General features: G+C 39.6%; 1 protein-coding gene across 2 annotated transcripts; it reads right to left on the bottom strand.

Annotated features, from left to right (window-relative positions):
* Nucleotides 1-321: 321 nt before the first annotated feature.
* pik3cd (phosphatidylinositol-4,5-bisphosphate 3-kinase, catalytic subunit delta) lies at nt 322-27,514 on the bottom strand. Of its 2 annotated transcripts, none has more exons than XM_018751351.2 (23): nt 27,474-27,514; nt 23,889-24,060; nt 23,146-23,374; nt 22,613-22,845; nt 22,296-22,475; nt 21,583-21,738; nt 20,184-20,276; nt 18,974-19,195; nt 17,195-17,291; nt 16,845-16,975; nt 15,557-15,607; nt 14,919-15,086; nt 13,776-13,897; nt 11,680-11,823; nt 10,806-10,905; nt 9,493-9,671; nt 7,910-8,019; nt 7,276-7,354; nt 6,976-7,143; nt 5,563-5,686; nt 5,094-5,239; nt 3,429-3,561; nt 322-2,229 (listed from the first exon to the last, which is right to left on the bottom strand). In XM_018751351.2, exons 2-23 carry the CDS (start codon nt 24,024-24,026, stop codon nt 2,095-2,097), a joined length of 3,138 nt encoding a protein of 1,045 aa, XP_018606867.1. In that variant the 5' UTR covers nt 24,027-24,060; nt 27,474-27,514; the 3' UTR covers nt 322-2,094. The 2 variants fall into 2 exon arrangements, with proteins under 2 accessions (XP_018606867.1, XP_018606869.1); XM_018751353.2 differs by having other exon boundaries at nt 20,184-20,273.
* Between the last annotated feature and the right edge of the window lie 262 nt (nt 27,515-27,776).

The following is a 27,776-nucleotide window of genomic DNA, read 5'->3' as shown; positions in this document are numbered from 1 at the left end:
TTTTCAACAACTTCCAGTGTAATGGAGACAAGTGTCTGTCAGTACAGCTGTTCTAGGTGACATATGTATTTATAAAAGGGGCTGGATATGATATACATGTGGCTTAGAGCAGAGAGCCCAATACCCTGATCCGCTTTGCGTACATATTTGTACAGAAAACCAAACAATCCAGGTCTTTGGCCAGTTGTCTGTTATATTCTGTTCGTTGCAGCAAAGATTTGTAATTCATCAGGGACAATTTCAGCACAAGTACTTAAAATATGGTTTTATTTGAACTTCATTTACATTTTTTTTTTTACAGAAGCAAAGGACATACGCTCCTTTCAGTGACAGTCAAATACTTTCTACATTTAAATGTACAAAAAGGACTTTTACACATTACAAACTGAGCTTTAAGGCAGGCTATGGCACAGGCATGGTAAACATCACTCTTCATTGACAGCTGGCTCTTACATGGTGGTGATAGATCTAGATCCTCTTATCCAATACAAAGTTGCAAAGGAACATCAAAACTTGCATGAAATATTAATACTGAAGCTTTATGCTCAGTGCTGTATTCAAGCTACTTCAGAAAAATTTTAAAATGTTTTGTCAAGTTTTCATATATATTGGCTTAATCCAATAAAACAGACAGTCTGGATGTGGCTAAATATGATACATCATTAGGTGAAATATCATTAAAAGCTAGATCTAATGATATTTATATTGAAGACAACATAAAATTTGGATGTCAAAAATCATCTTATTTTGGCCCAAAATGGATACTTTGGCTCTTCGTAGAAAGACATTTCCTGCTTAGTTTTTTTCCGTAAGTGGCCTTGGAAATACACAGTGTCACCCTTGAAGTTTCACTGAAAAACTGGATAGTAGACAAACACGTGTGCACACACATACTTTTAGTCATTTAACCAACCTATAAATCTTAAAACACCTGACTTTTAGGACAGCGGAAAACACTGTGTATACTTTTACATTTGTTTTTCAAATGACAATTTCAGCACTATTTGCAATAACATTTTATGTGTCAGAAAACTGAAAAACGTACATTTGAACAGGCTCAACTTAGTTTATCCTCCTGATGAAGTTCACCAAATTCACTGTTAATTTACACACATATGCACATATTGTCCCGGACCATACAAAGGTGCACGTAAACAAAAATACTTCTAGTTGGGACCTATTCAGAACATCTGAAATATGATCATTGCCTTATCAATTCTGGTTGATTAATTGTAAAATTAATATTCAATTGTTCAGACTTTTCATTCTTCTGTGATTGGGATATACAGTGCTTAATATAGACTATTTTCCAAAGTTTGTCATACAAAAACTGTCATTTAGGCACACAGAATAACAAAGCAGTACAATAATTTTTACAGTAAATGACTTGATTCACAAAGAGCTACAATTTATACTCTATTTTTAAACCTTATTTTCAATGTCTTTAGTCTAGGGAATTGACCATCTGCATATAAATCATGCATAACTTTTACACCTCTGGATAGAGGATCATTAATGTAACACTTCATACAAAAGTTTCAACAGTTCCTTTGGTAAAAATGTCTTTATATTAGATTTAAAAAACCTTTCCTGTCATATTGTGGTGCAAACTCCTATAACCACTGCTGCTCTAGGTATTTAAAAAAAAACTTTACCATCTTGAGAATCTTAAATAGAAAATGTAAATGGAAATAACGTTATTTAAAAAACACAATCAACATAAAAAAACCAATAAATACATATTCACTGACTTCATCCATAACGGATGTAAACAATGTGTAACACCACAAGTGTTGTTTTTTCTTTTAAGTCAACAGGCTATTGCTGGCACCGATATTCCACTGCATCCTTTGTCACTTAATGTATTCTCATTAAATTATGTGACATCATAATCAACCAGTATTACAGTGCCAGTGTAAACATTCACCAAACATGAATTAAAGTGGTTTAAAAATATGAACATACAACACAGAAAAGACAAGGAAACAGCCCTTTTTATCAGCATCAATAAGATACATTTCCTGCACCAGGATCACGAGAACTGGGTGTAGTCTTCGATACCCATCCACACTCAGTACAGGCACAAAAAGTTCTTCATCTGTTGTCTTTGGAAACACTGTGGACCATCCAGTTCACTTTGGTTTTCCAGCTCTCACGTAGAGCTTCATTAAATTTGACTTTAAAATTCTTCAAGGCCTCCTCCTCTGACTTTCCCAAAGCCAATGAGTCCTGCGAATGAACAGATGGATATACAGTGAGCAGCACTGACAGTGTAAGGAAAACATGGCTTTCCTTCTTTATTGCATGCTAAACTGTTGAGTAAATTTATAGTCTACAGTGATGCATATCTTTGGGCAGTATGGACAGGGCCTTGCAAAAGTATTCAGACCCAGTTTTCTCTTCTACAGAATCACAAACGACAATACATGGAAATTGTATTATTTGGGATGTTTTATTTCAAAACACTGAAAGCTGTCATGTGTCACCATTGCAGGGATGCTTTTTGTCGAGGTATGGGGAGTTTTAAGTTTGCATTTGGGAGGATGACATGAAAAAGGTCACTGCTGAAAAAGTAAATCTAAAAGCACATCTGCAGTTTGCCAGAAAGCAAGAGAGTGACTCAGCTGTAATGTGGAAAAAGGTTTTGTGGTCATGTGACACTGAAAAAAAAAAACACCTTTTTACCGAAAGCCTGTAAGACAACAATGCTTGTGTCTCAAGAAACACCACCCCTACAGTGAAGTATGTTGGTAGCAGCATGATACTGGGGGACTGCTTTTCATCAGGAGGGACTGGACAACTTCTAAAGCAGAAGAAAGTATGGAGGGAGCAAAATACAGGGAAATACTACAAAAGAACCTGATTCAGTTTGAGGGAGAAAGTTCACCTTTCAACATGGCAAAGATCCCAAGAATAAGGCCAAAATTACTTTAGAATGGCTCAAGACAAAAAAGGCCAATGTGGCCCAATCAGTGTCCTGCCAGTATCGTCAAGAATCTGTGAAATTGTGGTCCACAAGTATCATCCAACTAGCCTAAACAGCCCAAGCAAAACTATCATAAAGAACAGGCCAGAATCACTCAAAAACAAGGTGCAAAGGTGTTATAGTCTTACTGTAAAAATATTATTGGAGCAGTATTGTATGCCTACCCCCCAAAATTTCAGAAAAAGTTGGCTCTACCAAATATCAATGTACGAATACTTGAACATTTAGAGTTTCCTTTGCTCTTCTTAAAAATATTTTCTTGCATAAAAGCAATGTCACTTTGAATTAATTCATTTTGAGTTTCACTGCTCTGAGATACAATATCACATGGGAAACATTTTCAATGTACCATCTGTGATTCGGTAAAATGAAAACTGGTCAAAAGTCAGAACACTTTTGCAAGGCATTGCATGCTAACTGCTAAATTTCATCCGAGATTTACCTTTAAGTACTGGATGTCTTTGGAGGAACTGAGCTCTGGGAGTCCTGCAGCTCTCATTAGGGCAAACAAATTTACAAACAAGGTCCCATTGCGACAGAGAATCTTGTAAGCCTGTTCACAGTATTCCCGAAACCTGCGGATAAAACACATACAGGCGTGACTTCAAGGTAGTCAGAGCCATAAATATTTAACACATTCTTACTGAAGCTAATGTACCACATTACTAAACAATTCTAGGCGTAGTCATCTGTCAACTAGAAAATAAAATTACATTCAAAAATGGCAATTCTTGTATACAAGCTTGTGGATCAAATTGTCACAATTTTAACACAAGTCAGCAACTTCGCATCTGAAACATTGTACTCTATCAAGTAAAAAATGTTTCTCTTGTGTAACTGTTTTTGAGTCTCCCACCACTCATTTACATTTACATTTATTCACTTAGCAGACGCTTTTCTCCAAAGCAATTTACAATGGATACTATGTAGTGTTATCAGCCCACACACCTTATTCACTGCTAGATACACTACTTACAATGGGTCACTCATCCATACATCAGTGGAACACACTCTCTCTGTGTCACTCACACACTCATAACTAACTTATCAATACTCTTGCTAAGGCGTAATAAATAGTGGTAGGCATTTGTGAGTTTTGTCACTTTTGCTCATTTATGAAGTTTATTTTGCCTTTTGAGATTTTTAGATGAGATGTTACATTCTGAAGTTTCCAAATTGTGTCGCAATTAACATGTTAAAATCAGATGTCAAGCATAATTTCATTTTACACTATAAAGTATTCAGTTTACAAATACAAACTGCAGTGCATTGATACTAATTTCAGGATATAATTTTGATATATTTACAAATAGCATCTTAAAAGCACTTTAAAGATTCAAATCATAATGTACACATTATATTACTTGCTTTGAATGAAATTTGAATATGACTGTGTAATTTGAAACAGTTCCGTTGACATTAACATATATATATATAAAATATATCTATATATAAGATTATAAGGCAAACAAGATAAAATGGGAAACCGGAATTCCAGGCTGCAATTTAGGAATATTTCAAATTATTGACAAGTGACAGTTAAAGCCAGATCTACAGTAGATTTAATGGTTGCCATTTCAAGCCGGCAACAGACAGTAAATGACTGTATGTGAATTCAGGCTGTTTGAAAACTAAACATGATGCTCATTCCCCATAAAGAGGCCACATCAATAACCTGAAAAGCACTGTGTTACTGTTCAAGCTAATTTGGCTCTACACATGTCAAATATTCATTTAGAGTTCTAAAGAGCCTAGCAATGTTACACAGAGGCTTAAAATTTTGACAATGGTTATGCAACTCTATAGATATAAACAATTCAGTTATGTACCACTGTACCTATTGACAGGATCTCTAAGGATAAACCGGTAAGGTTAAATTTAAAGATACTAAGTGTGACAACTCCTAGCATACTTTTACGAAATAGATACAAATAGAAATGTATTCACTACAAGTGAAAACTATGCAAGAGGACTATCAACACTATTGAGCAGTTCACCATATCCCTGTATTTCTGATTGAGCCATATGAAGTTCTAAGAAAAAATAGTGATATAGTAGGAGCTGTACTGGTTAAGACAGTGGACATATAATCAAAGCTGTGCATTACCTTTCAAACTTCTCACTGTTGTTGGTTCTCCCTTGCTGAATAACATGGACAAAATCGTAGGTCAGAATGAATGGAACCCGTTCTCTGTTGATCCCAAACTTGCTTTTGAAGTTGCCGAGAAAGTGTCCAAAGTCAATGTGGAACAGCTGGAGCAGACAGAAGCAAAACAAAGTAAGAAGATCACTATTTTGACGCCCTATAGGAACGCTGATCATTTACTAAAGTGCTTTTTGTTCTGTGATTCACATTCATCGTGCACAAAATTTCACCATATAAAACAATAAGTCCATATTTATTTTCTGAGCACATTACTTCACTGACAGTTGTTATATACTCTCCTTTCACAAAGTTAAAATCTACATTAAACTATAAATCCAAGTAATATAAAAAACATCACTTGACTTACAATGCAGACCTACTAAATGCAAATGGGGGGGGAAAAAAAACTAAAAACTGAAGGTAATCTCACCTGGCCGTTTTCCCTGATCATGATATTGTCGCTATGACGGTCTCCAATTCCCAAAACGTAAGTGGCTACACAGTAGCCAGCACAGGACAGAGTAAATTCCTCAATAGCTTGTTCCAGTTTATCCCTATAAAAAGGGGGACAGAAGACAATCAGTCAACAGTTTGACTTGCAGGCTTTGTCACGGATTGGCAACAAACTGGTACTAAGTCGTTCCTACAGTGGTCACTGTTGTGCTTAAGGTGAAAGCTCACAAATATGGAGAAAACAGAGTACTTTCACTTTGTACTAACTCTAACTGTGGCATTCCCCCTGAGAGGCACTTATTCAGTCAGCTCCACTTGTTTGGTCACTGCACATGAAGATCCATGATGTGATTTAAAAGATGTAGCACTTCAGGATTTTTTTCAAAGTTACACAAGCCTAATTCGAAAAAAAAGTCAGCTGCCAATTAGTAGTTTTACCGCTAGATAAACATAAATACTAACTGGACTTTCTTACCAACAATGCTCTGCCTTATTATGACCCAATAGGATAAATCATTTAACATACTTGACAATGTACTACTGACTGTATTGCACTGGGTTGCAACGATCTTGCATCTATCGTCATATTTATTAGAGCTTTGATCCTGCTGTACGTGCCAATATCGCTCTACTACAAAACTTTTAATCATAATAATAAAATGAAAAAGCAAAACAAACAGATCACTTGGCGATCACCTAAAAAAAAAAAAAAAAAACAAAGACATGAACCCATGTTTTTTTAAAAAAAAAAAAAAAAAAAAAAAAAAAAAAAAAAAACTACTGATAGATATGTCTTAGTGTGTCCAAAGTGAATGAAAGGAAGGAACTGAATCTGGGACTGAAGTTAGCTCTGGGCAGGTACTGCCTGCTTGGTGGTCCCACACACGAAAGGTAAAACACGGAGGTTCTCGGCTCTGGCTCCGTTGTGGTGGAATGACCTCCCCCTCTCACTCTGAACTGCTGAATCTCTGTCCACATTTAGAAAGGGTCTTAAAACTCATCTCTTCCAAACTCACTTCGCCAATCATCTCTTAAGTTCATGTAAGGTGTAAATGTTCATGCACTATAACTGCAAGATAATGCTCGGATAAACCTTTACACAGCTACTTCTGTAATGTAACATAAATGTTTATATGCATCACCAAAAAAACAATGCTAGGAAGGTGACTGGGAATTGTCGATATTCTGATAAAGTTTTATGCAGCTACTTGTGTGTGAACATTGGTTCATATGGTGGAAAGAAAAACTAATTGCACTTAAGAATCACGCGTCTGCATCGATTTCTCTCTTTCTCCTAATGTGACGCACACATTGTATTTTCTATGAAATGTACGTCGCTTTGGAGAAAAGCGTCTGCTAAATGAATACATGTAAATGTATTGACACTCACCCTGGGTTCTTGGACTTGAGCCAGTTAAGTAGGGCATCCTTGTTGAAGGCCGCGGTGGCAGCACTGTTGCTGTTGTTGCGCTGAATGTTGGCAATGGTGTCCGAGTTCTTCACAACCTCAATCAGACCCGTCTTGTTCCCAGTCGAGAGGCAGCCATATGGAATCATCCTATAAATTAAACCTTCAAAGTCAGAACTAGGATCTAACTTACTCTGGTCCATATGCCATGTTGAAGGATACTGAAAATAGTGACAGATTCAATGTATGAAAAGTTTCTCTGATCACCAAGATAACACTCACCTCAGATCAAGTCCTTCTTTCTTCCAAAGAATTTCCATTAACTGTATCATCTGGAGAGTCAGCATGTCTTGCCGAAGATCTAAGTTACAAGAAAAGGAATACAATACCGACTTAAAAGAAAATGCATGTTAAATATGTATTTTTCACTCATTAACTGACTATCATTAACTGCTTGTCCATGTGAAGGTTACAGTAGCCAGAAGGTCTATCCCAAATACCCAGGGTGCAAGGCAAGTCAGAGTGCACCCTGGATGGGATGCCAGTCCATCATGGTAAAATATGTATATTTTTACTTTTTTAAAAGCACTTTTTAAAGCCACAAAGTACTTTAACAGCGGTGGAGATACTCTAGAGGGTAGTGAGACTCCTCTGTTCAGGACATGTGCATGAAAAAAATTAACATGCAAACTTCTGGTGAAAATAAGGATATCTGTTTCTAAAATGGCAGCTGGTAGCATCGCGGTCAGAGCTGCTGCCTTTGAACCCAAAAGTTGCAGGTTCAAATGCCCCCTCCAGTTGTAGTACCCCAACTAAACTACTCCAGTAAAATTACCCAGCTGTACACTGTAAATGAGTAAATAATTGTAAATCACTTTTCTCTAAAGTGTCAGATAAATATAAATGTTTCTCTTACCATCTCCATTCTTGAAGATAATGCCCAGTGGGTCCCCTTGCACCTTCTCATTCTTGTACACCAACCAGAGGGGCTTCATCTTAGAATCCATGTACTTACATCTGTCTGGACTGAGGAACAAAGCTGATCTTTACAACATAATAAAGATGATGGTCAAAGCAAAACTGCCCAAATCCAAAGCGGTGACCATATAGGATGCAGAACTATAGCTTCGCACTGAACCTCTTGAACTCAGGTTAATTTTAGTAATTCAGTAACCAGGTGGGATATAGCCAACTTTGCATGACAAGAACTTATTTAAAAAGAGCATGGTATATGCATGGAGTCATATTTATAACAACAGAGAGATGGCACGGATTAGTCACACATTTTTTCGGAACAGCTTGTCCCATACAGGGTCGCGGGGAACCGGAGCCTACCCGGTAACACAGGGCGTAAGGCCAGAAGGGGAGGGGACACACCCAGGACGGGACGCCAGTCCGCCACAAAGCACCCCAAGCGGGACTCGAACCCCAGACCCACCAGAGAGCAGGACCCGGTCCAACCCACTGCGCCACCGCGCCCCCCGTACGGATTAGTCAGCTGAATTTAAAAAAAAAAAAAAAAAAAAAAAAAAAAACGCAGCTCCAGTGATTGCTCATTAAATAAAAAGCAAATGATTACAGGATTATCAGGAGGCAGTGGTGCAGCAGCATTTAATGTCAAACTTAAAAGGCTATGCGCTGCACTATGTAACATTCGCAACCCATTGCGTTATGTCATGATCATTTTGGAAAAATTACATTTGCTCTAGTACAGTTTAAACTTGAACATTTACCTGATGCTTTTTTCCGAAGCAGTGTATAATTATTTACCTATTTATGAAGCTGGGCAATTTTACTTGAGCAATTTAGAATAAGTACCTTGTTCAAGGATACTACAGCTAGTGTTGGGATTTGAACCTACAACCTTTGGGTACAAAGGTAACAGTTTTAACTACTACACTACCAGCTGTCAAACTGACCAAACTGAAAGTCTTACAATCTCTCTCAAAGTTGCTGGGTCTTTCACAATCTTTAAATCCATCTACACGTCAATATGTGATGAAAATTAAATTAGTAAACACCTCTAGTACTGCACTGCACCACATGAAATATAATTGCTTCAACAAACAGCCTCTTGTCTGCAAATATATATGGGAAAGCTCGCCAAAATGTTCAGCTCCAAATATGAGCAAAGAACATTTCTTATCTTTAGATCAAGCTATACCACAAAAACAGTTGTGCTTTCACATATGTCATTCTACAATCTGATCAAAATCAGTGCCACATTAGTCATACTGACTGTACTGTCATACAGGTACTTGAGATCTCATCCTCATTTCCTACATGTAAGAGGAACACAAGAGGACTTATCGTTCTACAGTTAAGCTTGGGGTTTCCCAAAATTCTTAATGCCACCACTTGGTGACACTCCACCATGAACTCTGTTTATTTCTTCACTCTGATGATGAAACTATACTCTGGAGCTTGTGCTTTTACAAAAGCTGAACTACAATGCCATATTTGGAATAACGTTTTAGGAGAGGAAGAAGAGACGCGCACCAGATCTCAGAGAGTATGAGGCTTGGGTTGAGGGGCGACAGCAGGTCAGACAGCGCCTCCATGAAGGTCTCCTGCTTGATGCACTTCTTCATTTCTCCTGTGGTTTGTGTTCGAGTGCCCTTCTGAGAGGCTGACTTCACGAAGTCGTTCAGGGACTTCATCTTGTTAAGAGCTTCGTTCTTGAATATTAAAAGGAAAGCCATATCAGAAAAACAGCTTCACGGAATAACACGTATCGCATATATCAGCCTCACATTTTGTCAACTTGTGACTTATCATAACAATCGTAAAATATTTTAGCAAGAAAAAAACTGGTAAAACTACTATCAGCCAAAAAAAAAAAAAAAAAAAAAAAAAAAAAGCATATTTCCAATGGATTGAAAAGCACAAAATTTGTGAAAATAATGCCTTAGCATTCATTTTCACTGTATTCATTCCATAGGATTTTTTCTTTTTTTTTTTTTTTTTTTTAAGCAAAAATGTTCTGAAACAGGGTATCAAAAATACATGCGCAAACATGAACATAAGACACTTCTTGAAATTTTCTCAAAGAATCATGCTGCAGTTTCACAGAAGGGGATTTTTTTGTGAATGACGTTAACTGAAGTTAATGAAATTAAGAAAGGCATCTTGTGTGAAGAGTTGTCTTTTCACATGTCTAGAGGTTACTAAAAACTAAGAATGATACATACACAAAATGAATAAGCAAAATTTTGTTCCATTTTGAATGACAACTACATTATGTCCATATCTTTAATATCTAGACAAATTTTGCCAATGCTCTTTTAGAAATACTGAACTAATTCATGAGTCAGGACTCAGCAATACCATAATGACCTGGAATGCTCTCTTTTCACATTCATAGTTTTAACCAAGCAATAGTTTTAACTATTATCACAGTTTTAACAAACTGAGGTAACATGCAGAAGGCTTAATCGCAATAAAAATGTGCAATATTAGTACCAACACGGTAGACTCACTAAACACAAATATTTTCTTAACCTGTATCATAAGCAGCCTAATTAGTCAAATTCATTTATTGACTAAATTATTTAGTAATGTAACATTTTCCCTCAACAGACTATAACATTAGAATAGAGCACAAACATTTACGTTAAGAAGGACAGGCTGCAGTTGCTCTGTCCAAATTAATTCTGCAGGCAAGCTGGCACCACCACTTTTCTGGCAGACTTGCGCATGCAATACTTTCAATACGGTTCAACCATGAGTCACCGAGTCGACTCCATGGGGCCAGCCAGACAAACAAATGTCTTTGCAGGAGAAAACGACATGATCCCAGGCCCAGTTCTCACCTGCTTCATTAAAGTCTTCATGTGGTAAATGCTGCCTCGGCAGTAGGCCTCAAGAATGAGACCAAAGCGCAGATTTACAGATGGCACGTGCATTTCTGACCTGCGGAGATCACAGTTTAATTAACTATTGACAAGATCTGCGTTGAACGGTTAGTTTTTAAAGAATGTTCATTTTTCAAAGTACAGTTGACCCTTGAACGACGCGGGGGTTAGGAGCGCAGACCCCCAGCGCGGTCGAAAATCCGCGTATAACTTCTGACTCCCCAAAAACTTAACTACTAACAGCCTACTGTTGAGGGGAAGCCTTACTGATAAAACAAACAGTCGACTAACACATATTTTGTATGTTATATGTATTATATACTGTACTCTTACAATAAAGTATGGTAGAGGAAAGAACATAAGAAAATAGAAAATACATTTACTGTACTGTATTTGATACTGTAGGTTTACATCATCTGTTTACAAGATGAATCGTCTATCAGTACCTACATCAATACTGTCTTACATGATACAGAACACTGTAGATGTTATATGTATTACATGCATATTTTATAGAAGTGAATAATAAAAGAGACTAGTAGCTACATATATTTTATGCATTCAGCACATACCTAACTTTTTCTTAATTTTTTCGATATTTCTAGGCTACACAGTTCGTCTGCAAGTTTTTTCAAATTGCTGCAAATGTCCAAAAATTTTTCCAATATATTTATTGAAAAAAGCCACATATAAGTGGATCTGTGCAGTTCAAACCCATGTTGTTCAAGGGTCAACTCTATTCTTTGACAGGCAGGCTGCTCAAAATCCGCTATTACTTTATAAACCAGATTATAACCATGTGTTATCTGAACACTTTTTATTACGGATATACCTGAGATGCCAAAACAAAAAGTGTCCGATCTTCTTATTGGAGAGAGCTCTTTCTAAGAGGAACTTTGTCAAGTCACAGTCCAAGTAGGATTCGTACTTCAGGACTTGAACCAGTTGTAACAAGTACTGGAAAAGTTCATCGTCGCTGCAAACAAATGAGAAATAAAAGCTTAGAACATGATGACACTTCCTAAAGGTCACAGTGAGACAATTGAGTGTATACAGCTCAAAAGTGAAAACAGTACTTTAACCATTTCATTTGCAAATGTAAACAAATAGCACACAAAAAAATGTAAGTAAATGAATAGATAAATAAATAACTACTCTTCACAGCAGAAAAAAACAGAACACAGGAACAGTAAGAGATAAAGGTTATTTCAGATTCTAGCCTTTGATTCTAGCACTTGGCTGTTGTTGAGGTTAAAACTTCATGTTTGTGATCCAGCAAGTGACCATAAACCCAACAGTTACATGGTAATGAACCCAGTTAGTCAGTGCGGTGTGAAGTGCCGTGTTTCTTTAGCGGGTGTATGAATTTGGAGTTTCATGTGTAACCGCTATGACAACATCCGCATGCCTGCCTGTTAACATATGTAACATAGATGTATGTTATTGCAACCTTATTATATGCAAAAAGCTTTTTCAAATACAGTTCATCCATGCATGACCAGAGTAATGGGGAAAGGGGGCTGGGTCATGCAACTGACTAGTCTTTCCATTTTTTTTTTTTTTTTTTTTTACAACTTTTAATACTTCACCCAATATCCTACCACTGAGGAGAAAACTTACTGATGATGATAATGAGAAAGAGGAGACTGAGGAAAAGAATGCAAATTCCTTCTAATACTACATTTCCAAAAAAGGTGTTTGTTATCGGGGGCATGGTAGAGAGACAGGTTTGGCCTGTGCCCATTCTCTGGTGGGTCTGGGGCTCGAGCACCCCCCCCACTCACTCCTGTGACCTGTGTTGCCACGATGTGCTCCGGTTCACCGCAACCCCGTTTGGGACAAGCGGTTTCAGACGGCGTGTGTGTGTGCTTGTTTGTCATCTTTAAGTTGTATCTATGACTACTTTTCAGTTCTATGGCACCTTTTCTAGGATGAGCCAGACTGCCAGGTGTGGTAAAAGCAGAGATTTTGCAACTGGATGCCCTTCCTGGCATCAACCCTCATCATTTAACACAAACTCCACAAGGAGTGCACAGGGATCAAACCCATGTTCTCACACACACCTGTGAGACAAGAGTGCTACTTGTTACAACAGCTTTGCCGCCCTTATCGATGAGTTGTATGTTTTGGAATAACTTAAAATCGCTAAATGAAGTTATTTAACAATTTGGGTTTCATTCTGCTGATTAACCAGCCATTTTGTCAGTTTTTTTCTTATGTTAAAAAAAATAGTCACCGAAGAACCAGTCATGAACAGACAAACTGTAGCAGTGAAAAAATACTGTATCATGCATGGAATATGAAGGTGCGAACAAGTGTGATTTATACTCTGTTCGTGGACTTGTGGATTTTAGCTTTATACATAAAAATACCTTCCAGATACCATGTTGGACCAGCTCAAGGGCTAGAGGAGTAATAACTTCCTTAGGTCTGTATCACCAATGGTAAACACCACGATAAGTGGCCTCTTTCTATTGTTGAGTCAATGGAAAAGCCCAGGTACTCCAGCTGTGTGGCTCACTGATTTATACACTTCTCCTACTGCGCATCCACACAGAAAAAAAGGCCACTTGCCATTTATTTTGTCATTTAGAGATCTGAACCCAAGACTAATGTTGTTGGAAAAGGCACTAATATATTAGTTCCCATGCCTACAAACCAGACACTCTGAACAGCTCTATCATTTCTTATTTTCTTGGTTTGCTGGAGTACTTAGGCAAAGCACCTCCTACTTCCACACCTTTTACTTCTACAACAGTTATGAATAAGAACCTAAAGTCCACAGTCTAAGTCATGAACCAGGACACATCAAACTCAAGTGTGTCTTGCTAACCACCATTTCAGTGAAAGCTTCCTTTATTAACAATCAAGGCCAAACAAGGTACACATGATGACATTATTTACACCACAGAGCAGAAATTTCGATACCTGAGCTTTCTCAGACACCTTATGGTAAAGGAGCGGACATTGCGGTCAGGGAAGCTGTAGTCCAGCAGCTCCAAGGCATGAAGTGCTGGGAGGTCTGGCCACTTCTGGAGGAGACTAACCATCTGAGAGAGAGAGAGAGAGAGAAGAAAATGTCACCATCCAATTTAAATGGGAAAATTAAACAGAACAAGGAATGAACTTTGCCTGTTTGACAGCTCTTTAATATTATACTCTTATTTCTCTTTCCCAGAAGTACACAAGCTCATCGTGTTACAAATGTTCATTTTCCAGTTTTTTATTTTTTTCTTCTTGTATTGTTTTCTTGTCTTGTTCAATACGATATAAACACAATATACTAAAGGTGGAACAGAGTTGCTTAAAATTGTTTTGAGTCAACAGTAGTCCATTACATTTAACTTGTAAAGTTGGATTTTCTCGTAATTTCCATAATTTTTTAATTTTATTTATTATTATTATCTTCAATGTTATTATTCAACTACAATATTATTATCACGGGGGGCTCGATGGCGCAGTGGGTTGGACCGGGTCCTGCTCTCCGGTGGGTCTGGGGTTCGAGTCCCATTTGGGGTGCCTTGCGACGGACTGGTGTCCCGTCCTGGGTGTGTCCCCTCTCCCTCCAACCTTACGCCCTGAGTTGCCGGGTTAGGCTCCAGGTCCTCGCGACCCCATAAGGGACAAGCGGTTCAGAAAATGTGTGTGTGCATTATTATCACTTGTAAATTGACTGAAGTTGTTTTTAATCTAGAATCCCCAGGAGGGGTGGGCAGCCACTGGCACTTGGACCCCCAGAGGCTTCTTTCCTCCTTCGACTTTCAGTTGAGAGTTTTTGCTCCTTTCCTCCGTGGCCAGTAGGTTTACTTATAGCTTTAATAACTGCATGGATAATGTATTAATCTAGTATATAGCCAACTATCTTATTTAGAGCACTCTAAAAATAAATGGAATATTTCTGTTATTTTTTATTATTATTATTATTAAAAACTAGCACAAGCTGTGATCTCTTTCAAACACGTGACTAACAACAAAAAACAAGAGAGGTTTTAAAACAGGGCAAGTTGTTCTAGCAAATTACCAATTAATACAAGCAGAAAGACAAGCGAAGTGTGACAGATGGGGACGCACCTGTGCCACATCCTCGTGTTTGTTCCACTTAGTGATGAGCAATAGTTTGGATAGACTCTCCGAGTACTTTTCTCGCACCTCATAGCGCAACTTCCACAGTATCTCCTTGTCATCCTCAAAGAATTCAGTGTAGTTCTTATTTTCCACGATCTCACTCACTTTCAAGTGCTGCAAAGGAATGTATATCCAAATTAGTTTTGAATACATGGAAAAAAACCATCTTGCTAGCTTTTAAACGCTTAATAAAAGGTGTAACGTGCTCAGTCTAAGAAGGATTTTAATGTGTTTTTCGTAACTCCTCCAAAACTGAGAGTCTGTGTTTCTGCACATCTTATAGAATGTAGCGATAGCTTGGGACTGCTAGAAAGGATTTTTGTACAAAAGATTGTACATTTGTAGAAAAATATAAAATGGAAAAATGTAATTCTACCTAATATGTTCTCTGGTTTCCCAACTTCTCTTTTCATACTACGTTGTACTGTCTGCTACTTTTATTGGCCATTTGGCAAAGCCATTTGTTGTTAAAAATGCTGTCTTTTAGCTTTATGAATGTGCATAAAATGTTTAAAATCGCTTTGTTTCATTGACCAGCTCAAAGTACGTGGTGTTATGGCAGACCGTCAACACAAACACCTTACCTCCTCCTTTGTGGCTACGGACTTTTTTCCATTTATCATGAAGTCATTAATCTGGGAGATAAAAATGCAGATGCATGTTTGTCACTGAAAGTATCCGGAACATTATACAAATAAATATTTCCATGCAATAATAATCGAAGAAATTGTAACATTCGGGCTAGAGATGAATACTGTGGTTATTTTTGCAATCACCATTAACATTTTTAGTTTAATATCAGACACACTTATAACAACTGCTGACCCAAAACTTGCACATACCAAATTAAAAGGTATTCATTATCTACGCTTTCTAAATAACGCCCTTGCTTGTTACTTGCATAACCACATTGTATTGCTTTTACAGGAGGACACAAAAAATGATTCATTGTGTTTTTTACATATAACAACAGTACTGCAAAATGCTTCACAGTAAAACAAACAGTGTTAAAGTGTGTCAAACTGAGCTCAAATCAGAATCAGTTTAATGCACTAAGAGTTGAAATAATAATACTGATTGTACTGTGCAAACCAGTACAATTATTTTCAAATGGCCTTACTTATATTTATCAGGCCTAACGAATAATTGGAAATTCAGAAAAAAAAAAAGGTACAAAGGCATAAGGAGACCCTCTCATTTCACGTAAATATCCTACAGGAAAAGACAATCAGAAAAATTGGTAGTTGCTGATACTGTGGTCAGAAAAACATTGACAATTTATATTTTATTCTCCAAACTTTCAATGAGCTAAAAAATAAATATCCCTTAAATAAAAAAGTGAATTCCTGATGTGTGTAATGCTGTTCCTTTTAAATGTGCATGATATCATGTAATGATGAATAAGGCAAATCTCTAATTTGTAGTAACTTTTTATACATAGACTCAACAAGTCAGTCAATACATACAACAATTCCAAATTTAAATAATTGACATGCACATTTATTCATTTAGCTGATGCTTTTCTCCAAAGCATCTTACAATGTTAATCTACCTACAATTCTTTGCCCATTTATACAGCTGGGTAATTTTTACTGGAGCAATTCTAGGGTAAGTACCTTGCTCAAGGGTACTGTACTGGACACAGGGATCGAACCTGGGACCTTTTGGGTCCAAAGGCAGCAGCTCTAACCACTGCACTACCTGCTGTCCACACACCTGACATTTTGAATACTAAGTGAGCACTTAATACGTTAATATTACTTAATAATGGAAATACTCTCCAATAAAATAGCAAGGATACATTCAGGAAGTTTCCAGATTCTGAGTTTAACTTCAGTTACGACAGTTCAAAGAGCGAACGGTCCAACTAACCTTGTCAAGGGAAGGATAGTAGATAGGATGAGGGCGTACATTTTGGAAGCGAATAAGAAGCCCCGCCGCGCTGTCAGTGTTGGGGTTGATCTCCACGGTACCCATTGGATTCAGCAGGTCAGTCTTATCATCTGTCAGTGCAGTAGACCATGGAGCCATTACATTTCTCCATTGGTTTACAGTGCAACTTTGATACTGAACACAATGGACTTGTCTTAACCACATGCCCATGTAACAAAAGAAAACACTATGATGTGGTAATACTACAGAAAGATAACTATTTTGGTTTGCATTTGTGCTCATGCTCATCTTGTTTGCTTGAAACATCTTTTCAAGCCCAAGTGAATTACCTGGAACTGATGGCCAGGTGGATAGATAATATTCCCCCGTCTTTAGCTGGTCTTTGTAATCAAACACCATAGTGTTCACCCAAGACAAAGGACAATCCTGTTGTGACAGAAATCATATGCAAATTAGCCTTGCAAACCTTTTCGTCTACTTTCAGGATGAATGCATTTAACTGACTCAGTTGTTTCTCTTTAAAAACTAACCGATTTTCCTTTAAAGGCAAAGCACTAAAGTTCAAAACAACATGCCACACGAAACGAACAACTAAAAAAAATATGCCCGAAATACGAAAATCGAGAACGCTTTGCTCCGCTACTACAGGCTCTTGGACCTCCAAGACAACAATTATCAATATTCTTCACAAACAAATTAAAAAGGGAACAGCTGATCTGAATGAAAACCCAGTACACACAGAGGAGGAGTCGCCAGCACCAGGAGTACTGAACTCACCCACTTTGTTATGAAAAATATTTTATGGTACCATTTATGAGGACAATCATTTTTTTATTTGATGTGCTAATATTTTAATGTATCTGTCCATCTTTGTTTCTTACAGACACCAGTGTAGAATCGTACAATGCTGTGCCTGCTGGGTTTTCTTCCAGTTATTCTGATGGTTCAACCTTCATTGAGCTGCGGACTGAACAAAATGTACAATTCAAATCATGCTGAGCTGAGCAGTTCATTTCAGTGTCAGCTCAAGTTAAACAGAATCTAATTAGTCATCGAATACCCGTGGTGGTGGGGAAAAGAATAATAATGCCCTATTATTTTAACTCAGCTTTTTCCTACTTCACTAGCATTCTCAGGTCCAAAACTACACTGTGCTCACTCAAGAGGAGCCATTTACAGCAAACTATGAAGGCAAATAGTATGAACAAATAAATCCCTTGGCTGAAGATGCAAACACTCGTAACAAGTCAAAGCCACGCATGCACGCACACACGCACACACTCAACCCATTCACATACTAAGGGCAATTTAGTGTCAACAATCTACCTGAACTACATGTCCTTGGATTGTGGCAGGAAACCAGAGCACCCAGAGGAAATCGATGCAGACACAGGGAAGTCCACCAGACTGAGTGGGAATCAAACCCACGTTCTCTCACACCACCCAGGCGCTGTGAGGCAGGAGAGCTATTTACTGCGGTGACGGAATTACGGGTTCCTCTATTTGCACTGGCACAGACATTTCTGAACAGTAGTTAACTGTAGCTGCAACACGATGGAGCACTGGGTAGCACTGGCTTCTCACAGGCGGTATATTCGGACATGGGTTTGATCTCCGCTCAGTCTGTGCGGGGTTTGCTTGTTCTCCCTATATTTGTGTGCGTTTCCTCTGGGTGCTCCTGTTTCCTCCCAGTGTGAAGGCATATGTTTTAGGTGAATTGGGGACTCTAAACTGAACGTAGTGTGCGTATGTGAGTTACAGTGCTATGGTGTATAAATAGGAGAATGATTGTAGGGAGTTCAGCGATTCTGGCCCTGCAAGTCTCCTTGGACAAAGGTGTCAGCGAAAATACTAGATTGTAATACATGTATATCACTCTGGAGAAAAGTGTCAGCTAAATAAATAAATGTGAATGTAATGTTTAGGTAATGGAGTGCATTCAACAGGTTAGATGGTTCACGAATGTCCCGCAACACCAAAGTGGTCCATGTTTTTATTCTTGATTCCAAACTGTTATTGCATGCAACTACTTAAGATTAACACCGTACTGATGCAACTCATTCACTGTATTTTCATTCGATTTGTGTGACAACCATTTATTAACTCACGGCCTTCTTGTTCTTCTTCTTTGTGGAGCGTGGTTTCTTGCTCTTCTCAATTACAGCATACAGAGCGAAACAGAGGCGGGTCATGCGTGGCAGGTCACACACGTTGATGTCAAACTCTAGCTTCTGATCCCACACTGGCTCTGAGCAGACATTGACTTCACTGCTGGTCACCACTTTACACAGGAGCTCACTGCCATGGAAAAGACCAGCCTGGACCACCAGCTGAGGGACAAAGCGCATATTGCGTATGATAACCACCAACGTCTTTCACATCATCGGCGTGTTTCAGATATGATGCCTTTCTTCCCCCCCTCAGATGTCCCTCAACTACTTCATATGTGAATTTCCACAGTTTTATACCCGAGTTTGTCTTTCATAATTCAAACTTCCATTAATTTTGATGTGTTCTTAATTATATGAAGCTGGAAGTAAAATGAAGGCTGGCCTGGTTTTCAACATTAAGCTATTCACAATTATTTCCCCATTAATACAGATGAGTATTTTTTTACTGGAGATATTCAGGGTAAGTATCTTGATCAAGGGTACTACAGCAGAAGTGGGGATTCAAACCCCAGTCCTTTGGCTGAAAGGTAACAGCTCTGAATACCAAAGAACCTGTTGCCCCTTACATAACTGCATATACATATACAGTACATTGTGTGCTCCATCCCATATTGACACAGTTGTTAAATCAAATTTAAATAAATTCAGTTTTACAATATCTCCTAAAATTATTTAGCCTGCTCATCATTATCGACAATCGTGTAAGGAAACGTCTTATCAGGCTGTAGAGAGAACCTTAACGTAAAAACTCTCTCATAACTTCCTGCTGTCCATTTATATAAACATTCAAGACCCTCCCCCTTAGCACTACTGATGAATTTCACCCCCCCACCCAAGCCAAACCCATTTTTATCTTCCGCTTAGTTTCTAAACCGCAAAAAAAGGGTTAGTCAAAAAGAGAACTGGTGTCGAAAATTCTGCCCTTTTCTAAGAATCAAGGCCCCAGAGTGAGGCGTGAAAGCCCAGTTCCTCCCCATTTCCTGTTTTGCGAAGTTTCACTAAACCGCTTCAGATGAATTATGGGAAATACGTGGTCAGAGTCACATGACCACATTATTTGAAAATCTGCCTTTTCCCACATCGTCCACTGAAGACATGATATCAGTAAACAAATTGTAGCATTTGTAACTAGATGTAGGAGACTCACCTTCATCCCTTCATCGGCGTTCACTCGGCTGCCGTGCATCAGGTGGATAGAGAACGCATCCTGGATGGACCACAGCGAGGACATGGTCTGCTGCTTGGAAACGGGTGGCAAATAATTCACTCATGTAATCTTATTTCGTTAAAATTAATTAGTTTTGTTACAATTATTAATACTAATATAAAATTTTAAGCCCTTCCAATTGTTTTCAGCATTGATTCAGGGGTATATATAGTTACTTTACAATTACAAATTCTGGCTAATCTTTGGAAACTAGCCATAAGGACCTTAGAACTGCATGAAACGCAGTGTACACATCCTAAATTCACACCCTAAACAGTGATACACACATTGTCAAATTAACATATACACGAGCAACAGTCGGCCGTTATAGAAGAGTGCACTCAGGTCACGGTGACCATATCCATCCATTTGCCAAATTTTCAATAAGATGAAAGTCAGATACAGAAGGACCTTGAGTGCTAAATACAGCTGGCCCTGGGCAAACTATCATCTAACGGGGACAATTGGTACTACAGTGGTTGACGCTGTTGCCTTTAGACCCAAAAGTCCCAGGTTCGAATCTCACCTTGCTTAAGAGTACTACAGGCGGAGGTATTTACCCCAAAACTACTCCAGTAAAATAACCCTACTGTATGAATGGGTAAATAACTATAAAGTAGCTTAACATTGTAAGTCCTAGGGACATGGGTGAATTCAGAGTCAGGAGTTTTTTTTCTTTTTGTCCCTACTTTTTGTTTTCTTGTGTTGCTTAAAGGGACACTGTAGGTGACGTATGAACCTGCGACCTTTGGGTCTAAAGGCAACAGCTCTAACCGCCACGCGACCAGTGTACAGCGGCCCTTAAAGGGACGCTGTTCCACTTTCCAGCTGTTAATAAAGACAGCTGTTTTGGAAACCACAAGGCCTGTAGTGCCAGTGTCCCCCCCCCCATGTCGTCACTTCACACTTACCACAGCAACCTTAGAAAATTCTTCCATGCAATTAATGTTCATGGATGAACAGTGTTTAACAAATATTCCTCCTTCAGAGGAGAGTAAAACTGGCACAGTAGTGGTATTTTTCCTCATGCTTCTGTATATGTATTGGGCAAGATTTATAGCGAGATCTCATCAACACCGTCTGCGGTGTGTTGCTGATCTCCATCGTGTTCGAAATTCCTTGTGATAACAGATATTTGTACATCTGCAGAAAAAGTTAGCGCGCATTCACAAATTCCTTCTCTCAGTATGAAAACGAATAAACCAGAGTGAGCGCATCTGATTCTACATCCAAGGTCATCAGTACATCTGGTAAGAGAACAGAGTTAAATGCCAAACATTATCCCTTCAGTAATTCCTTTCATTGAACGGTCCTGTTCTCATAGAAGCTGTTCTCTTACCTTCTTTAAGGGTAGTGGGGGAGGTTTGGAGGAGCTCCGATTCTTGGAAATCTCCCTGCTTATCCCTCCTTGTTCCTCCTGGTACTTCGTGATAGTGGAATAGTGGACCATTGTAAGGTGTGGGGTAACTCCACTGTGCAAGCAGTTAAAAATGTACTGGGGAAAAAGTAAATTAAAATTAGGGGTGTTGCCACAGACCTGCATCTCCTTAAGTGAAGTTACATGTTACCTGCTAACATCTGTGATGTTCAGCACAGCCAGCTGATACACCTCACCAAACAAAATAGGCTTCAAAAAAGAATCTATCCATCAAATTTTACCTAGTCAAGTACATTTGTATCAACCAGATGCCATAAAGTGAGTAGAAGGTAATCTTAAACGGGGAACTAAAAACCGGTAACCCAGCTTGCCAACATGAGGACATTATTTTGACTCTATAAAATCGCGGCAGAATACAGCTACACTAAAGCCAAGTAAGACTTTCGGGAGAATAAAACAGCACATTTATTTGTTCTGCTGGAAACAATGCAGTTTAACCCTGAAAGTCAATATCCGAGTCATAGGCACAAGTTTCATTGGTGAATATAATTTTTGTGTCATCAACAGCTTGTGGACTAGAGAGACCTGGAATGAAAGAACATAGGCAAACAAAGCATGTGATGGAGAACCGAAGCAACAGTGTGCACAGAAGCCTTTTATTGTTGTTTACTCACTTTAAATTGACAGAGGGGGAAATTCCCATAAATAAATTCCCATCTTCCATTAACCTGCAAGGCGTAGTCCTCTGGTTTCTCTTGCTTCATTGGTCGGAAGACAGTTGCCTTTTTCTTTAGCGCACTTTTCATCAGGGTCAACGGGACTTCCTGAGGCTCCACCTGGAGTGTGAAGCTTTCCTAGAGGAACATTAAATTCATAACCACAGTAAAACTAGATGTCACTGACGCCTGTCCCCAGGAACATACACAGTTCTTCCATTCATGGCTTTACAATTAATTGATCAGGTCGCATGATGTTAAATAAAGTAACTTACATCACTCGCTTCAAACTTCACGTTGACTATGATTTTTTTGGATGCGCGATTCCTTAAGTTTCCACTGTGGGACAGCAGGGCGCAAGGCTCCAGATCACATGGGAAACTGTACTCTATCCACTTCTGCCATGGCAACCGCTGACGATCCATCGCCAACTCCTCACAAAAGGTCCTCATCTTGGTACGGAACTCGTTGACCTCATGGTTCTTCATGGTGTCAAACTCATGTACTCCTGACAAATAAGAACACTATCGTCACTGTATCATTATTAGTGCAATTGCTGTTGCAGTAATTAATTGTTATCCTTCGCCAAAGCTTTTCTCCAGAACAGCTAACAATTTCACACAATGATACTGTATATTCTGCTGGAGACATTTGGCTTAAGCACCTTGCTGAAAGGTACTACAGCAGGACTCCTCCTGTCAACAAGTCCTTAATCACAGGCCTTTACCCTACCCGCAGCCATAAAAGATCACACAACTACTTTCAAGAGAAAACATGATGCTATCAGCTGCCGAGGGACTAAACAGACCTTTGCCGATCAGTAGGCTTATCTGGGAGGTGATGAGCTTTTCGACACGGTCGCCCTCTCGCGCCACAAGCCTCAGGATGGGCATCATAGGACGGACATCGCACAGCCTCCGCTGCTCGTCCTCCAGCTCCTCCTGCTCCGCTGTGTGGTTGATGCACGTGAACACGTATGCGTCGGGGTCACTCAGTGCGAAGAAGAGCGGCTCGTTCTTTGCGTTCCTCCACAAAGTCTGCATTTCGCAAATTATCAAAGATGCAACGTTCGGCAGTCAGAACGAGCACAAAATCTCACATTGCGCGATGTGCAAACAGTAACACACTTCGATGAAGTTCGATTCAGGGGAAAAATGTATTTTCTAAATCACAAACCCAGACAAACAAAATCGTAGATATCTCGACTAGTTTACGTCTGAATTGTTAATCTTGCTGCCCTGGAAATTCCCGGTGAAACCCCTCCGTTGACAACCACCAAAATGCACACTGGGGTACAGGAATGACACTGGTGAAATCAAATGATTCCTGGGACAGAATTTGGATATCAGTGCAACAGTGCTGTGGCATGAAGCCAGTTCATTTTGAGGCTATGGGAACAGCAAAAAAGGTCTCGAGCTGATGCAGCTTTGGCTGCAGTGACACTTCAATGTGTCAACATATGCTGAGAAGGAGATGTCCAGTTGAGCCCACCAAGTCCCCAATGTTTCCTTTAAAATACCCTCTGCGTACATATTAAAAACCAGATGTTACCTTTTTGATGGCCCCGATGGTGTCATTGCCTGACACACCAAAGCTCAAGTAGATCCCTGTTGGGAGGAGGAAGTCCATCTTCACCTGCTGGACCCCACCCTCCCACATATTTGGCAAGCAGTAGACCCCAGGGGCCATTGTGCTGGCCACTCATTTACAGCCAGGTCAGGTTCTGGGTGGACAAAGAGAGCAGATCAGTAAGTACAACATCTTTCGATTAACGCAATTGCTATCTATCTATCTAGTAACATGTCAATGTGCACCAACAGGAATGGTCAAATGGCAGAGTAAAGACAAAAAATATTAATTATTCATTTTTTTAAAAAGAGAGCCCACATCTGGCAGCGTTCCCTGTATGAAGTAAGAACTGACATCTCCATTCTTCAGGGAGTGGGTCCATTCCAAGCAACTCTTAAGGTTCTGTTCCAGAACATTCCTGACTAATCAGACAGAGGGAGTAGCCAACGAGGGCTGCACCCCCACAACCATGAGCTCATCAGAATCCCCTTTCCAAAACTGGAGAAAATCCAGCAATCACTGGATATTCTGTGCATATACATTTTATGAACTACATTACATAGCATTGTTTCTGTAGCATTTTATTTTCGCGTGCCCAGCACGGGCAAAGCTTTAACTCCAGCTGTAACGAATGAAAATTCATTAGAAGAAGAGAAATTGTATAATCTGAAATAATTATTATTATATAATTACTAATAATTAGACCTAACTGTATAATGCCATAGAAACAGGTTAAGGACAATACATTGGACCTTTTCAGTCATACTATCAAAGATATTTGCCTTCCGTGTTTAAAAATGCCTGGTGTGTCACAGTATAGCTGTACAGCGTCGGTGTATTGGGCCAAAGCACGAGCTGCAACGAGGTGGGAATTTCAAACATTTTTCTGTGGTTGTAACACAGTTTTATTCTACTGCAGGATACTGTACATCTTATACAACTGAACATTTCTCTGCAGTTTCTCACACCATGCCTCTTACACAAGGTTACTACAAAAGGATTCCTTCCAGAACTTGCAACATTAAGTATAGAAATCTGAAAACGTAATCTTTTATTCTATTTATCCCACGCTGTGTTTAAATTTAATTTGCTTTACCCATAGCTTTGAACAAGATTGAACAGTATTGAAATACAGTATGTTTTTTTAAAAATAGTTCCATATTACCCAAAAACATTTTTTGTATACCGTGAGAGAAGATTATTATGATGATGATCATGATGATTATTATTGTAACCATTATTATTATATCCTCAAGAGTTCAAGTAGCAATTCCTGCTGGATTGACTTGCATGCTCACATGCTAACTAGTCACCAAGCTGTATTCAAGTTGAAACGTGACTGTAGCACTAGGAAGGACACTGAGTTACTATTAAGAATTTCCCGGTTCTCATTACAAACCGGCTAATGGTTCGATTTAGTGGTACCGTTCAAATCATGACACAACGTCCCTGCTGCAGATGTGATGTGTGCTGAGAAACTGTTTGGAAAATGCAGCTGAAATGTATAGAGTGAGCTTCACCCAATACGTATTCATCATTTTACAAGACACACAATGTCCTAGTCAGAATATGTGCAAAATATGTGTATTTCCTGAGGGGGTGAGAAAAAAGCACTGATTTTAACACAATGCAATTCTTTCCGAACAACCAAGAAGGCGACTTCTTCCCACTGCAGCGTTTAACGCAAATTAACGGCTCGGCTGCAAACGGCTCCTTCCACACGAAGGAGCAACGCTGGGTGTTCGGCGCAAATCTCTGCGCGAAAAAACAGGTGTACGCGTTTTGTAACAACAACGTATCTTCAGCAACCATTTCTCATCTTTACCCCCATCGCGACAAGTCATTCGAAAACAATCGGACACGCAGCAGGGTTCTTGCGCTTTACTGAACCCACTTTCACTTTGCAGCTTGACTTACACCTACCTGACCTTTGTCTTCATGTTTCTTTCTCCACTTATGGGGGGGGGGGGAGAAAAAAAAAATCATGGGCTATAAGGTTGAACGATGTAGAGAACATTAACACGGCGTGCAACAAATGTTGAGAGCGGGCTCAGGAAGAAACGCTTCCGTATGTCTTCCTAAGCGGCAGGCCTTTCAGAAAGTGTGTTCTGCTTTTTGTTTGCGCGTGGTTTGTGTCACTCTTTTATTGGTGACTGAATTAAAAATGCAAGGCAGTTTTTACCCTGATTTTTTTCTTTTTTTTTTTTTTTAGGGGGGATATTCAAGGCTGTGACCATTTAATGTGTAAAAAGTAAGGGAAGGAAAAGGCAGCAGAAACCATGACAAGATATGTGTTCCCCAGGGAGGAGAGCGTTCTCATCGCAAAGCAATGCGATCATTATTGGAACTGGTGCTCCAGACCCATGGCACAGGGTTCGGGCCCACGTCCAGTACTGGAAGGGCTCCGTGTAATATTCCAAATTTCAAAAAAAGAAAAAAACAAAAATCATACAAAAATATGATGAAGCCGCAGGTGTCTGAATAAACAGAAGTGTGTCAAAAGTGAAGCGAACTTGCGCCAGAAGAAAAACAGGATGTACAGTAGACTGATTTGGTTCTTGACCGAAGCTGCACCAATATGCAAAACCTGAAAGCTGCTTTTAAAAAGCAAAACTTCACAAACAAGAGAGGACAAGTAAAAAATGGGGAACAGGAGGAGGAGGAGGAGGACAGGCAGCACAGTCTCTCCAGCAGAGTCAGTTAAAAAGTCACTTTTCCTTCCTTCAAGTCACTGACTACACTTACAGTGTCACCGGGTAGGTGTGTGTGTGTGTGGGGGGGAACCTGGAACAGCAGGAGACCCAGTAAAAAGTGCTGTTTTACCACACCGTCGCCCACCTCGTTCGCCTCAGCGCAAAAACGGCGCCTTTTTTTCCCTCACAACTCTTTCTCTCACACACGCGCGCGCCCGCACACAATGCGTTTCCAAACATATTATCATACTAGGCTCGAGCATAACTTGCCCGAAGTGTGAGAGTTAAAAACACAGCTGAGTTCTGACCCCCCCCGAAAAGGAAAGGTTGTCCAACGAGCCGAGACCGAGGAAGAAACGTACAGCGCAGCACATCATCATATATAATTCATGGACTTTTTGGCGCTAACTAGTAAGGGACAAAACGCTGACGATGGGACGCCGAGAAAACTGCTCTTGAACACGGAAAACAGCAGACGCCGGGACACCGACACTGAACTGACTGAGGACAGTTCGACACCGACACCGACTGCACTTCACTCCGCGCAACTCGCGCCATGTCAGTTTTGCGCCATTGATTCACGCGGCGATTCCGGAGTCTGACCGAGCGAGCCGAGAAGGGATGTACTTGCCGCGCAACGCGGATCACGACACAATGATGATGTACATTCATTCCGCTTGTTCGACAACAACGCGATGTTAAGAGAGTGTCGTGACTCATGTTTGAACAACTGCCAGAAGAGTAGACAGTGAGTGATAAGTCATAATGGCATAGAAATTGGGGGGGGGGGACGTGAGGCGCGGTACTTATCAGCATTATTATTATTATTATTATTATTATTATTACTACTACTACTACTACTACTACTACTCACCTCCGGCTTCTGTCTGGTCCAGGTCATCATCATCATCATCATCATCAGTATAAATTAATAGTAGTGTTATTCCATCGCTCCGTATGACAGCTCGGCTGCGATCAGGCGTTCAGCGCTGTTTGGACAAATCTGTATGTCGGACCACGCTCTAGTGTCGGCTGCGGGTTCTGACCCGCAAAGCCCTCAGAACGAGTTGCACTTGTAAAGAACGGCTCCGAGACACGGCCTCCCACACTCCGCCAGCGATTTTCTGACAGGAGACGAAAAGCAGCGCATCCCGCACAGCGCTCCTTCGCTCGCGTA

This window comes from Scleropages formosus, chromosome 2 (assembly GCF_900964775.1).
Source record: "Scleropages formosus chromosome 2, fSclFor1.1, whole genome shotgun sequence".
NCBI classification, from domain to species: domain Eukaryota; kingdom Metazoa; phylum Chordata; class Actinopteri; order Osteoglossiformes; family Osteoglossidae; genus Scleropages; species Scleropages formosus.
Note: the sequence above shows the minus strand (reverse complement) of the source record. Positions and strands in the feature narration are given on the sequence as shown.

Coding starts and splice junctions, on each gene's coding strand:
- pik3cd (XM_018751351.2), bottom strand. CDS start 24,026: ATGGCCCCTGGGGTCTACTGCTTGCCAAATATGTGGGAGGGTGGGGTC. Junction 21,739..22,295: donor TCCCCCTCTGTCAATTTAAA/GTGAGTAAACAA, acceptor CTTTTTCCCCAG/TACATTTTTAACTGCTTGCA. Junction 3,562..5,093: donor AACAGTGAGAAGTTTGAAAG/GTAATGCACAGC, acceptor TTTTATCCGCAG/GTTTCGGGAATACTGTGAAC.